The 14,665-nt window shown below is 37.6% G+C and overlaps 2 protein-coding genes across 2 annotated transcripts in view; one reads left to right on the forward strand and one right to left on the reverse strand.

The window, feature by feature from the left end:
• The window catches only part of LOC101858173 (protein lifeguard 1), a gene marked incomplete in the record, with an annotated part of 21,357 nt that extends 14,534 nt beyond the window's left edge, over positions 1-6,823 (reverse strand). The window contains 2 exon segments of the mRNA XM_035968944.1: positions 1,040-1,234; positions 6,514-6,823. Of these exon segments, the coding sequence (XP_035824837.1) occupies positions 1,040-1,109 (70 nt within the window).
• A 977-nt stretch (positions 6,824-7,800) lies between these two features.
• The window catches only part of LOC101852464, a gene marked incomplete in the record, with an annotated part of 24,328 nt that continues 17,463 nt past the window's right edge, over positions 7,801-14,665 (forward strand). The window contains 3 exon segments of the mRNA XM_035968943.1: positions 7,801-8,142; positions 10,732-10,894; positions 13,668-13,743. Coding sequence (XP_035824836.1) covers positions 10,804-10,894; positions 13,668-13,743 — 167 coding nt within the window.

Genomic DNA, 14,665 nt, shown 5'->3' on the forward strand with positions numbered 1-14,665 from the left:
CTGGAAGAAATAGAGAGACGACAACAGAAACCGGTACAGAAAGAAAGAAAGAAAGAAAGAAAGAAAGAAAGAAAGAAAGAAAGAAAGAAAGAAAGAAAGAAAGAACTAAAGAAAGAAAGAAAAAAAGAAAGAAAGAAAGAAAGAATGAATGAAAGAAAGAAAGACGAAGAGAATAGAAGGGAGCGGGAACGAAGAAAAGACCTTTCTCTGGATAAAAGTTGGTTGAGGTCAAGTAAGGGGAAAAGGAGAGAGAGAGAGAGAGAGAGAGAGAGAGAGAGAGAGAGAGAGAGAAAGAGTGACATAAAGAGGGATGAGTGTGTCAACGAGTGCGTGTACGTATCTACAATGCCTCAACAAATATCTGTAAGTTGTGAAGATCAACTCATCTTACCATAATAGGAAAATGTGTACGCCATCTGACGTTTCAGGTCTTGTCTTACAGCACATAATATGGGACTTGTTAGGTACTCATCGTTTTAGGTTTTAGTACTTAAAGAGTTTAACATTAGGTTCTATAAAAGTGCCGAAGATTAGAGGCGCTGTTACAACAGAGAAACAAACACAAAAAAGAAGGAGAGATCAGGACAATAGATGTTTTTAAAAAATAGTAAATAACCAGCAAACCACACCAGAGCACCCGCCAACCACTCACTCTCATACAAGCTTTAAAAAACACCAGGCCCCGGGCAATGCTCTGAACTTGCACACAACACAACTTTTCACAAATATACAGCAATATAAGCCTTTCAGTCATTTAACAATATAACAGGCTTGTTAATATTATATAAATCCTTTCTTCCAGCGAAGTAATTTAAAATGCATAGAGAGCCAAGCAATATATATATCATTCTTTGTCTCTCATCCTTCTTTTCTTGGTATTTTACTATCAAGTAACACCTCTCCTTCTCAACTTATACAATCTGAGGGTTCTTGCAGGTGCTGTAAAACTCTTACTAAAACTCTTGCAAACAACTGAAACGAACTGCAAACAAAAAAACAATAAACAAACAAAACAAACAAAAAAAGCCAAACTTTTTACCTAGCCGCACGTTCTTCTCCCCAAACGAGTCCTCATTGAAGTAGCTGTCAGCCGTCTCTGGGTCATACATGATGGCTCTCTCGACACACACCGCCCACACACTCCGAAAAGAAGAAGAAAACAGACCAGGTGCTCGGTGCTCGTCTCAGATACTGTGTAACAGCCCGTTTGTCGCTGTGAGGCTGGAGGTCAAATCTAAAACATGGAAAACAGGAAGTATACATATATATATATACATTTAATTTTATATTCTATGATGATCTATATAGGGCTACAGGGCTCACATTAACATAATTATTAATTATTAGCAGAGACAGAGACAGAAAGTTCAATGTACATTATTGTAATAACAATAATTTTACAATACAGGTCTGGAGAGCTCACACCATTATTAGTAGACAAACAATTTTCTTTCATTTTGTTTGATGAACTCTGTAAGAACGTTACATACATTCATATATTGTCATTTTATATATAGATAGTACTAGCTGGGCCCCCGTTCGATGAACAGGTTGAGACAGAAGCGTGTTGATTGTTCCAAGTTGCAAGAAAAAGAATTTGACAAAGGAGTCCAGAAAAAGCGATGATATGATGGGCATCAAACGAAAGGATCACAGTCAAATTTAGCACAAAGTAAAAAAAAGAAAACATGAGGCTAGATCCATACACGGGTTGCACACTTAAAATAGTGCTCAATATTGCACGACAATGCGCGATAGTATCGAACGGAAGTACCACTTGAAATAAACAAACCTGGCAGATTTTCTAAAATTACAGAAACAGAAGCGTCGGCCTACAAAAGCGATCGGCGAAATAAAGAAATTTAGCTCTTTACAGCAAAACTGTCTCAAAACTGAAAATACGAAGGGCGTCATGATTTCGAGAATATTTTAAAGAATCTTTTGGCGAAAACCTCATGTCGATCGATGCAGCCATTAAAAAGCCTTTTGAATAGCAAAATTCAGCCACCACAAATAGATCAATAGAAGATACAATTCAGACAACAGGCTTAATAAAAAGAGCTCACACATCTTTTTCAGAGAGATAAATTTTCATTTTGCGCGATGAACTCTCACTCTCTGTCAGGTGTGATGAACACATTCCATTTAGAACTAGTTTTTAAAAATTTATGTCCGGGGGAGTGTTTTTCTGATTGGTTGATTATTTAAAAAAGAATAGACTTCTATGTCAAGAAACTTGGCACTAAAAACTTGGTGGTTTTTAAAAAAATCATGCACCCATCTCATGTACACGTTTTATACTTTTTTTCTACTAGTATTTTGCATGCTGAACACGAATATCTTAATTTTTTGCCGCAAATCAATAGTTAAGTACTGAGTTATTGATGTTTGAAAACAGAACTAGGACCAGTGGCGTAGTAATATTTGACTTGTTTTTAAAACAAACAACATGGGGGGTTTCAAGGGGGCATGCCCCCCCCCCCCCCCCCCACTCCCCTGACCTAAAAAGAAACTAGGAGAGCATTTGCCAAAAGGTGGGATACCAGGGTGTGACAAATGAGGTCCAAAATCAACTTTATGTAATAATTCTTTAATCACCCATATTATATAGCCTAATGATTGCTCTTTCAGGCTCAGTAACTGCCAAAGCTGTATATGCAATGGTCTTGGTGTAATTCTGACTTGAATGACGGAAATAGCAAAAAGTTCGTTCATAACAATGATGACACAAATTTATGAATACTCAAAGTTCCTTTCTTCAGCTAGGCTGATGTTATATTTTGAGACATAGCAAATAACTTCCAAAAATACATAGAATTGACAATTTATAAAAATCTTTATTAATTTTTGATAAAATTACTTTTTTGTGTCATAATAGTTATGAACGAACAATAAGTGACCAAAATACTATCGATTATATCAAGTTTCATCGACTAGAATTGTCTAAAATAACACTCTGGTCTAATTATAGTCAAGTGATAAATGGAAGACCATTGAACAGCTATTTTTAAACGCAAACTGGTCTTAGGGCATATTATGCATAAATTTAAAGTTCGTTCATAACCATTATGACACACTGTTTCGTTCATAACTATTATGACAAATTTTACTTTTGGCCCCTAAAATTTACTTATATTGTTCTGTCTTTCACATAAAACGGTTTTCATTTATGAGGCTTTCCTTAAAATATGATAGATTCCTCTATGTAGGGAGAATCCAAAGTTTATTTCCTGAAAAACCCTTAGAATACCTTTAAAATGGTTCGTTCATAACAATTATGACAAACTTCAATTTTGACCTTAAAATTTACTCATTTTGAGCTGTCATTCATTTTTTAAAACTTTTATTAAATGAAACTCTCCTCATAATATGTATTATCTCTGTACATGTTTTTAAAGTTTGTTAACACTGAAAAGCCCTCAAAATATATAAAATGGACTATAAATAGTTCGTTCATAACCATTACTACAAAAGTATAATACTAATTAAAATCCACACCCATACACTTATGATAAAAATCAAAATATCAGAATGTATGTAAGATCTATTCTGTCCTTAAGTTGGGTTAAAATTAAAAATACATCCCAAAACAACTGTAAATTACATGGAATAATGTTTCGTTCATAACCGTTATGACACACAGTTTCGTTCATAACTATTATGACAAATTTTACTTTGGGCCCAAAAAATTAACTTATTGTTCTGGCATTCACATAAAATTGTTTTAATTTATGAGACTCTCCTCAAAATAAGGTTATATGTGGGAAGAATTCAAAGTTTAATCACTGAAAAACCCTTACAATACCTTTAATTGTTCGTTCATAACTATTATGACAAACTTCAGTTTTGACCTAAAACTAAAAATTAATATTTTGACCTGTCATTTACTTTAAAATTTTATATTAAATGAAAGTTTCCTCATAATATGTATCTGTGTACATGTTTTTAATGTTTATCAACTCTGGAAAGCCCTCAGAGTACAATATGTAGTTCGTTCATAACCATTACTACAAAAATAAAATACTAATTAAAATCCAGACCCATACAATATGATAAAAATCAAAATATCAGAATGTAAGCAAGGTCTAATACATCCTCAAGTTGGGTTAAAATTAAAAATACATCCCAAAACAACTATAAATTACATGGAATAAGGTTTCGTTCATAACCATTATGACACACTGTCACGTTCATAACATGATGACAATCCATTATGACAAGCATATTTTTGCCTCTCCTTCGCTTCTCTTTTGAGTCATCAGCACGATACTCTTCCATGTTCATTCCACCATGTAAAAGGATGTTGTGAAACATTGGGAAGTCCCTCACATGATATTTTGCAGAAATATCATAAAGTGTTTGTTCATAACATCATTATGACAAACCTGGATTATCTCAATCAAAGTCATATTTAAGCAAAACCATGCGATGGAGCGGAAAATTACCCTTCTGATGGATCAATGTCAAACCAATGTTTAATACCGGTCATTCCCCGGGATGATATATTTAACGATTTGGGTTTTCTAGACCTTGGAAAGTCTGATGATGTAATTATGACACGAGTTATGAACGAACTTATAAATTTTACTCAGCAATAACATCATTAATATAAAAAAATAAAACCCTTTTAATGGACACACGCTGTTATGATGGTGTATACAAACTATTTTCAATGTTTGAATGCACTTCTGTTTGATAGTTTAAGATTAACAAATTCTGTATTTAACATACAATTACGTGTGCACTCAGGATGAGTAAAAAATGCCTTATTTTTAGTACTATTATCTTTCTATGTAGAGATATAAGATGCACACATCAATCTACTTGCTCATGCAGCTTGACCAACTTATTTCCTTGCCATATACATAAAGTTTTCAGAAGAAAACATATTTTACCATGAGTAGTGATTGATTTAAGAAGTCCTTAAGCAAACACCCCCACCTTTTGGCAAAAGCTCAGGAGGTTTCAGGAGGGCACGCCCTGAATTACACAATGATTTGATGATTTGGCAATTAGGACTGATATATTTACTTGAAAACAATTGATTTGCAAGGGTTTTAGTGGCCATACCATGACCATGCCATACGTGTGTTCTTCAGCAAAAATTTATGGCAGTATAGCCCTCAAATCAGTGCATCCGTGTGTGGGTGTATCAAAACTTAAAAACATGTCCTTGGTTGGTAGTCAGATTCTCGCCATATATTTAAGTACAGAGCCATGGGGGGTAGGTGGTGAATTTCACATCAGCATCTACTGTCAGTCAGTAATGTTACCAGGCTTTCTTCTACTTCTACTCTTCTTCCAGCATTCCAGCCTACCCTTCACTTACTTTGCATCAAGCTCAAGTTTTATTTGGTAAAAAAGAAATCTAGATCTAGATCTAGATATCTAGTAGTATAACCGGTGCTTTTTCGGTAGTTTCCACCCCCCCCCCCCCCTTATTTGATCCTAGATAATCTAATCTAGATCTATAGGATAGGCTAAATAACTTTTATATAAAGGTAGTGTCAATTGCCACCGAGTGACGCGGTGGCAATTGACAAAAATTGACTTTTTGTCAATTGCCACCAAGTAAATTGGAGCTCTTTTGCGTTGGTTCTACAACAAAATGTAGGCTAAGGCTAGCCTAGATCTAGGCCGACGTCTCATTGAAAACACGCCAAGTTGGTACCGTAGCTCTAGACTAGATGCTCGTCCAATGAAATTAGTTGAAAACAAATTGACCCATTAGACACACATTATAATGCTAAAGATGGTGTTGTTTCCAGACTTGACACCGCTTCACTCGGTGGCAATTGACAAAAAGTCAATTTTTGTCAATTGCCACCGCGTCACTCGGTGGCAATTGACGCTACCTTATATAAATGTATCTCGATCTAGATCTTCTATACACATTTGATGCAGGGTGAGCTAGACAAGCCTTTGCAAAACATCAAATTATGGTAAAATTCGGGGGGGGGGGGGGGGGGGGGCTCTTGGTAAAAAATTCAAAATTGACTCTTGCAGGACAAAACCTTCCAATAACAATTGCGGGGTGGGAACTACCGAAAAAGCACCTTGCAGGCCTACCTCACTGATGAATCCAGCAGCCTTCTATAAAAACGTAAAGTAGAGAACACTTGAAAGGTATATATGGATTCTAGATCTAGATTTAGATCAAATTCTAATCATGCAACAATTACATAAAATATGATAAAAGCAGGTGGGGATCTCTGGATTTCCCAAAGAACTTTTTTTGTCGTCACGGTTGACTCATTCACTAATTTTAGTAGGCCAAAAAAGTGTAACAAGCAACGTCAGTCGTCGGTCTTCTCGATTGTTCTTGTCTACAAAACAAAACAGAATTATCAACGGGAAGCTAACGTTTCTTTTATCGCTATTGGCATTAAATAGGATTAATGCTTACGAAATACCGATAGACTCCTGGAGTTCCTGTCAGCAGTGATAAACAGAAAGTGTCCGCCTTCCGCCTTGTGTTCGTTGGACAGATTGAACACACAACAGTTCACTTACACAGTTCTGTCACACACAGCGGAAGCGGAAAACAGGGATTGAAGATAACTAGACCAAAGATCGTGTGTATAATCATGACTGCGTTTGTACATTGTGAATTAATAGAGAGAAACAGATTGTAATCCAATGGTGATCGTCTTGGCAGGCAAATCACAACCAAATAAACCCGGATTAACGATAACGCGCATAAAGCTTAATATTTATTTTAGTACTTAGGCTAATTTTCACGAAACCTCCTTTATATTGGAGGATAAAAAAGATTGCAAAATCAAGCATTTGTTCTCTTTGGGGTCATTTTTTCCTCGAACATCTCATGAATCGAGGCGAGGCCCAGTACTAGTTTATATTACAGGGTTGTTTTTTAAAGTGTCGAAAGCATTTTGTATTGTATCAGGGGTTCCTTATTGCAGAGGCCAAATAGCAGATTTTCGTAATCTATTTATTAATACACACAGGCACAAGTAAAACACTTCCAATGAAACAACAACAACAAAATTTAACTCCCCATCAAAAATAACAATTAATGGAAAGCACTACTTTTATGAAGTCACTGCCACATAGATTTACATGTATGATAATTTAATCCCAAGCTGAATTAGGATATAATTTTTTATAATTAAAAAATCATGGACTGCTTTTTAATTATCTATCTTAACTCAACGAATTATGTTCTTCTGAACAGCAATTTTAAGTTTTCCTTCCTCAAAGCAAAGCGCTTCCGTTGCGTTCATTCAGTAGTCATTTGTCTTGTAGATCCAGATCTATGTCAGAGGTCTTTGGAAATACCTGTCGATTTTCTTGGAAAAGATTACATTTCTACAGAGATTTTCCTTAGATTACAGTTTTCCGAAACATGCACCCGTACCCAGAATAATAAATTGAGCGTATATTATATTAGCCGGTAATGGAATAAATATAATCATGTCGATTAGATTAACAAGATAAAATAATAGACCTATTTTGTATTTAGAATTTAGGATAAACATGATTGGTTCACGAGGGGGATTTTGGATGTCCATAAACCAAACTTCAACGGTACACACATTACACAATAAGATTCAGAATCAACACCGAAGTGTGCGCTAAGAGAACTTACAGAGGTTAAATTCTATAGGTTACTCATTGCATTCATACACACCTGATACACATATACCCATGCCCAGTCACATCGAACAGATATTTCAAGTTTAGGGAGTGTGAGTCATATGCACATGAAACTGTTACATAAATAAAATATCGTTCTGGCTGAATTCCGCCCCATATTCTATTTTTGTGTTGATGGTGTTGTTTGAAATTGTCTTTCTTTGGGTTGAAATCATGATAGGATGGAGTCTTTGTTTCGCTTTTAACAAATTTATTGCGCTTGATTTGACTTTGATTAAATAGTAGGCTTTTTCACATGATGTTAATTAGGTTCAAATTAATTATTTTTATTCACACCAAAACTTCGAAACCACAGATCTTCTAAGCCTATTTTTCAACTGCAGGGGCTTAGCGTGAGCAAGACAAGATAATAAATAATCATTAGATTTATTAAGAGTAGAATCTAGGGTCTAATCATCAATAATAACCCAACTGTGCTTGATCTACTTTTCAGTCCGCTGCCAAACTGACCGCTGTGACTGTCAAGTAAGAGAGCTTTGAAAACACCTGCCACCTACACTTAATTCCTTACAAAGACAATAACATTTTAAATTGATTAGTTTGTTATGTAGATTGACTCCTCTCCGTGGCCCTGGGCCCGTGCCACTCTACACATTGTTCGCTTTCGGAGGAGATCAGTGGGGACTCTCATCACTTGGAATCCAAGATGGTGTTGGCCTCTCATTCAAAGGTCCCGGGTTCAAATCCGGGTAGCGACCGAAAATTTTTATTCTTTAGCCTAATTAAATTTGTTTCATTTCACCTCGACTGCTCTCTACAATGTTCTGTTGTCTGCTTTCGTCTCCTCTTTCTGCCCCCACCCCGTCACCTCCTTTGCCCCCTCCTCTGGGCTCCTACTCTTTCTGCAGCCTTTCTACTGCTACTCCTTTTAATTGGCGCCTTCTTACTGCTGTGTTTCAGTCACACCCCTGATCTTCTGGTAGGAAAGATCTACACCTTGCCTTCTCAGGCAAGGGCGAAAAATCTCAGAGGCCCCATGTCAAGTTGCGCAGGTTAAAAATCCCTTGCTTGGTGATCTAACATGGATAAGAGTAGGCTTCACCCGCCACCCGGGCAAAATTCAAAATTTCCTACCAACAACTGAAAAAGTTTAATGTGTCCCACACGCTCATATGACCGTATGCAGTTGCGAGCGCCGTAAAACACTTAGCCTACCAAAAGAAAAATTTTTTTAAAAGGAGATCACAGTGAAACAGGACAGGGACAGGGTGAACACATTTTATTACAGCCCGTTGCTAGGCTACAGCAGTGTGAGCACAGGTCTGGTTTATAACTGTGAGAATGATAATTCATTAATTTTAACAATCGTATATTTTTGTGGAGTTCATGAGCCGTTTCATAGGCTCAAAGTGAATCTGATTTAAGCATCAAGGTCAGTAGGTCTCTATGCATCATGTTGGACTAGTAGTAACAATACTAATAGCAGCTGTAATCAACCCATCAAGACCAACTGATGGGAAAGGCTGAATTTAATTTGCCGAGACTACAGTGCTGCATTGTCATTGTGTGGTCCTCACACTTCAAACGTACATGATCATATAATACTCTTGTCTTCACGAAAAGGTATATTGTTAAAGTTCATTTATAAACATGTTGGTTAACAAAGAAAGAGCCATTCCTGGTGTGACTGTAAAACGAGGAGTCAATGTGATCTCCTTTCTTTTACCTTGATCCTCTTTCTATAGTACTAAAAAAAGTACGTAGGTGTACTGTCTGTCTCCTCAGTGCTAATGTTTGGTTTTTGAAAATAAATGCCTAGCAAAAAATATAAAAATCTTCCCTCCCGTATTTGTGCACTTTTCATATAAGTCTTATGCTGTGTTACATTTACTATTTTCTGTGTATACATGTAATTATTGTACAAAATGTAATTCTCATACTTTTCCAATTGTACATCATCTGTTTTCACAATCATATTCAGAGAGACTTCATCTGACAGTTGAGTATGGAGTTAAATTTATTTTAAACCTGTCTGCCACAATAGCAGTGTGAGTGAAGGCTACCTGTGAAGACAAGTACAATCTGCAAGTGTCATTTCTTAAATTGTCAGAATAAGTACTGTGAGACAAAAGCTTATTCAGGACAACAATAAAAGGGACAAAATTTGATTCATGAATTATCCTTAATAGCAAGTTACTGTTTTAGGGAAAAAAGCAAGAATTTGTTTCCTTCTTTGTACGAAGATTAATATTTTATTGTGACACAAGAGCAGATTCTATAATGTTTAGAATTATTGATTTGTAAATTTTGGCCTCTAGACTGCACTCTGCTTGAATTCTTCAAGTGTATTGTGTACCACTGGAGTTGAAGTGGCGAGCTATGAGAAATAAGTGTTGTCATAATACAAATATTATGGTAATACATTAATCGCTGTGATAAATCTATATTATAAATGTTCTACCAGTTTGTGTTTTTTGTAAAAGAAATTGAATCAATGTCCAGTGTCGTGGTAAGACTATTCAGTGTGCATTATCATTGATAACGGTATTTTTTATTCTGTCGCTATAAAGACATTTCAGTGAATGTCCATGTCTGTCTTCTTGCATATATGTAAAATTCTGCATAGTTGGGGACGGGGGTGGTTGTAAACAGGTAATGATGGAAGAGCCGTTCTCCAAATGATTGTGTCGATGCAGAGATATAACAGTCATGATAAAAGTCTAGTTGAGGTCTCCATTCGAAACTTACTTGACTACATCCTGGGTATCCTTTCTCAAGGGAAGGGTGGTTGGAGGATGCTCTGATGAGGTTTGCCCCTTCTTTTCTATCAAACATCTGTTGTCCTTATATCTCTGTTTAATGGTCTCTTTGTGTGGTCCTTTTTTTTTGTGTTTGTTACTTTTGTTACATCTTTAATCTTCTGCACTTTTATGACCTAATTGTGTTGCAAGTGCTCTTAAATGCTTTCTAAAACAAATTTCTCAATAAGGCCAGCTTGGGAATAGCCATATATATATAAAGATTGTGCATGAAAGACGATTTGAACGAAGAAGGGAGACCTCAATTAGTAGATGTTTCTACCACATTCACCGTAAGTTTTCAAAAATATTTCAGGCTGTAACTGGTTAGAAAAGGGTGCGTGAGAGCTTCCAACATCTCCCCCCTGGTGATCTGACCGTTTACGGCATGGCGTCTGATACTCCTGGCAGTCATGGCTCGCAGGCAGCACGGGATGACTTACTTCCTTCTCGTGTGTGGGTGGAGAACGCCGGTACTGGTATGTCCTACCTACCAAGACCACATTATTATCTGCTGGCTCAGCTAGTTAGGCCTCTATGCATCAGTTTTATTTCCCACTTCTTTCCAACATGCTTTTTAAAACAAATTTCTCTATGAGGCCAATATGATGATAGCCGTAAGGTTGTGCATGAAAGAGGATTTTAACGAAGAAAGGATACCTTCTTTAGATGTTTCTACCGCAACCACATTACTATCTGCAAGCTCAGTTAGACCTACTATGCATCAGTCATCTTTCCCACATTTTTAGTAGAGAACCTTATTTCTCATTTATTTCATGTTGTGTTGTGTAGTCTCCATGATGTTTGAGAAAGTAAGTTCTTCAGTAAGGATTCAATCCGCGGGTGGATGAATTAAGGGCACTACTGGTAGGTCGTACTTCTTTACTTTGCGTCAGTCTGTCTGTCTGTCTGTCTGTCAGTCTGTCAGTCTGTCTGTCTGTCTGTCTGTCTGTCTGTCTGTCTGTCTGCCTCATACTAACGTGCTGACTGAAACTATTGTTCTGACTGATAGAAAATTTATTGCCTTTTTCTACCTGTTTTTTTTCTTCACACCGGTGAACCAGTGCTACGGACTATACAATAATATATTGTCGCCAAAGTCAAAGGGTTAATAGTGTTTTTTATTTTTATTCTGTTGTTGGCATGGAGCTTGCATCTGATTAAAACTGGAAATATCTCAGTTACCGCTTCTTCAGTCATTCGCTTTTAATGCAAATAGTCACTCACATTCTACAAGCAGACTCCAGCTATTGTTGCTTATTTATTTTGCCATTATAATTGTTCCTTTGTACGCTTTTGGTTTCATCTGGTTTTATCATCATCAGTGAAGGCTTTGTTTAGAGGTTTGCTTTTTTACTTTGTTTTATTTGATTTTCTTGATGAGTAGACATTTCAGTCAAGGAATGATCATCAGCGATGGACTTTTGACTCGTTTTCCGTGGAGATCTTTGTGTTTTTAATTAATCACGATCCCAGCTTTTCATCTGTTTTGTGAGTACAGTGGACATTGTCTAAGATGGCCTCCCATTGTCGAGGAGAATAGTGGCTTTCATTGACATGTGAATACCTTACTCAGTATATTTATGATTAGATGTTGTAGAAAGTGGGAAGTAGCTTTCCCTCCCTCTTTCCCTTCCTCCCTCTCTCCCTTCCTTCCTTTCCCTCCCTCTCTCCCTCCCTTCCTTTCTTTCCCTCCCTTCCCTCCCTCCCTCCTTTCCCTTCCTTCCTTTCCCTCCCTTCCCTCCCTCCCTCTTTCCCTTCCTTCCTTTCCCTCCCTCCCCTCCCTCCCCTCCCTCCCTCCACCCCCATGTTCCCTGCTCATTCCACCCACTGTGCTCCTTTCCTATCAAACATCTATCATCCTTATCTCTCCTCCTTCTTTCCTTTAAAAAATCTATCATCCTTATCTCTCCTCCTTCTTTCCTTTAAAAAATCTATCATCCTTATCTCTCCTCCTTCTTTCCTATCAAACATCTATCATCCTTATCTCTCCTCCTTCTTTCCTATCAAACATCTATCATGCTTATCTCTCCTCCTCTTTTTTCTTTGTGTGTTTCCCATAGCAGCTTTAATCTTCACCATTTATATCACTAATTTGTTATTGCAAGTGCCTGAAACCTTTATTAAGACCCCCAAAAAACATTCAGTCAAATCAAGTTTCTTAGGAACGCATTTTTGTCTTTTCCTAATTTTTTTTTTCATTAGTGACCATACCAACCTGGCTCTTTTCAACACTCTGTCAAATTTTTTTATCAGTCTGCAGATGAAACATATTCATTTCAGTTGGCTCTAGTTTATTTGCATAATCTTCAGAAACTGTCCAGCATTCTCATTTGTAATTGCTTCCCTGAACACAATGTTCTTCTTTTGTTGTCTTTGTTATTGATCCAGCAACAGCTGGGCTCTCGTCCTTCTGTCCAATGCCATGTAGTGATAAGTGCAGGTTTGCTGCAGTTGCTGTAATGTTCCGTAGAGTGTGTTGTCAATGCTAGGTCTCGGAGGGAGAAGGGTAGCTCTGATGTCATTTAGGGCTGTGCAGTGGAACAGGTGATGCTCCACAGTCTCATATGCATAGTCACACAAAGGAAACACTTGGGGAAGTTCTGGTTTTATTCTGTTCAAGTGAAAGTTGAGCTGTATGTGTTCTGTTTGTAGGCGGAAGATCGTGGTCTGTTTTTTTCTCTGTAGGTCGCTGATATTGTCATTTTGTTTTGTTGGGATCATATTTTAAAAAAACTGCTCTGCTCGTCTTTCCCAAGGCGCATCTGTTCATCCAGTCTTGTTTGCTGTTGCTTTAAATGATTTGTTTTGCAGTGTTGTATGAGGTTGGAGCGCTGGGCTGTCCCTGTCTAGATCCCCGTTTGGCAAGTGTGTCTGCTCTTGTTCTTCTGCATTGCTTTGGTTGACGACGCACGACACATTACGCATACTCTGTCAATACCCTTATTTTTTTTCATCATTCATCACAGAAATGAGCTTACACAATGTTTCTGTGGGTGGTTGGCGGGTGCTCTAGTGTGGTTTGCTCCTTTCCTATAAAAATATCTATCATCTCTATCTCCCCTCCTTCTTTTTTTGTGTTTGTTACTCTCTTGTAACCCCTCTAATCTTCAAAACGTATATGACCTTATTGTGTTCCAAGTGCCGTAAAACTCTGACGAAAGCTAAAAAACTCTTACTTAAACTGAAACAATGTTTCTCGGGGCATAAATTATTCATGTCGTGCTCACCCTGCATATTTCCTCTCCCCAGAAGCCAAGCCCCAAGAGCCGGCTGACACAATGTCGCTGTCTGCGGCATCGGCGCTGTTTCGAGAGAACTTTGGCAAGTAGGTTTTTTAAAAAAAGGCCGTAGTTAGGCACGCGTACGCCCGCCTGACACTGAATTGTTCGGGGCACTTCATAATTTTAAAGTCACAAGACTAACTAAGAGTAAGAAAAAATCTAAACCTACCTTTCGGGGGTCTCCTTTGATGAAACTTCAGAAATTCTGTTTACCATAATCTTCAATAGCTTCTCTTACGTAACTCAATTAGAGAAGTGAAAACATTTCCAAAATCTAGAGGCGGTCTGGATCTCAACATATCATCCATATTTTCACGAGTCTCAATCTCTTTGTACAACTTTCCCAAACTCGCTGATGAAATTAATCGGGGAGCAACCTTGACTTTGAAAATACGTGCCTCGAACAATTCAGTGTTAGGCAGGCTTAAGCGTGCCTAACAACTTTTTACAAAAAGAGTCGTGTGCATGGTGAAGAGAGCTATTGCTTTTTAATTTCGACCATTTGACAACCCTTACATATAACTTCCCTGTAATTTAAAACTGAGAGTTTTGGGAATACCAGCATCTGTGGTATAGCGGTTAGGCCAGTTGCAGAAGGTAGGGGGCCTATTATTTAATAAATTTTTCAACAAAATTTTACGCCACCTGAACACGCAAACTGAAACTATTTACATTACATAAGAGAATCAACTTTGAAAACAAATGGTTTATGTGTGTGTATTATATATGTGTTCATGTGTGGGAGAGAGTGAGTGAGACAGACAGACGGACGGACGGACAGACAGACAGACAGACAGACAGACAGACAGACAGACAGACAGACAGACAGACAGACAGACAGACGGACAGAGAGAGAGAGAGAGGTATTTCCTTGCTTATGTTTTCCTCCCTCCCCTTCTGCCCCTTCTCTCCTGTCTCCCTCCCCTCATCACATCCCCTTCTTGTCTTCTCCCCACCTTCTCTCCC

This window comes from Aplysia californica, unplaced genomic scaffold (genome assembly GCF_000002075.1).
Source record: "Aplysia californica isolate F4 #8 unplaced genomic scaffold, AplCal3.0 scaffold00099, whole genome shotgun sequence".
NCBI lineage: Eukaryota > Metazoa > Mollusca > Gastropoda > Aplysiida > Aplysiidae > Aplysia > Aplysia californica.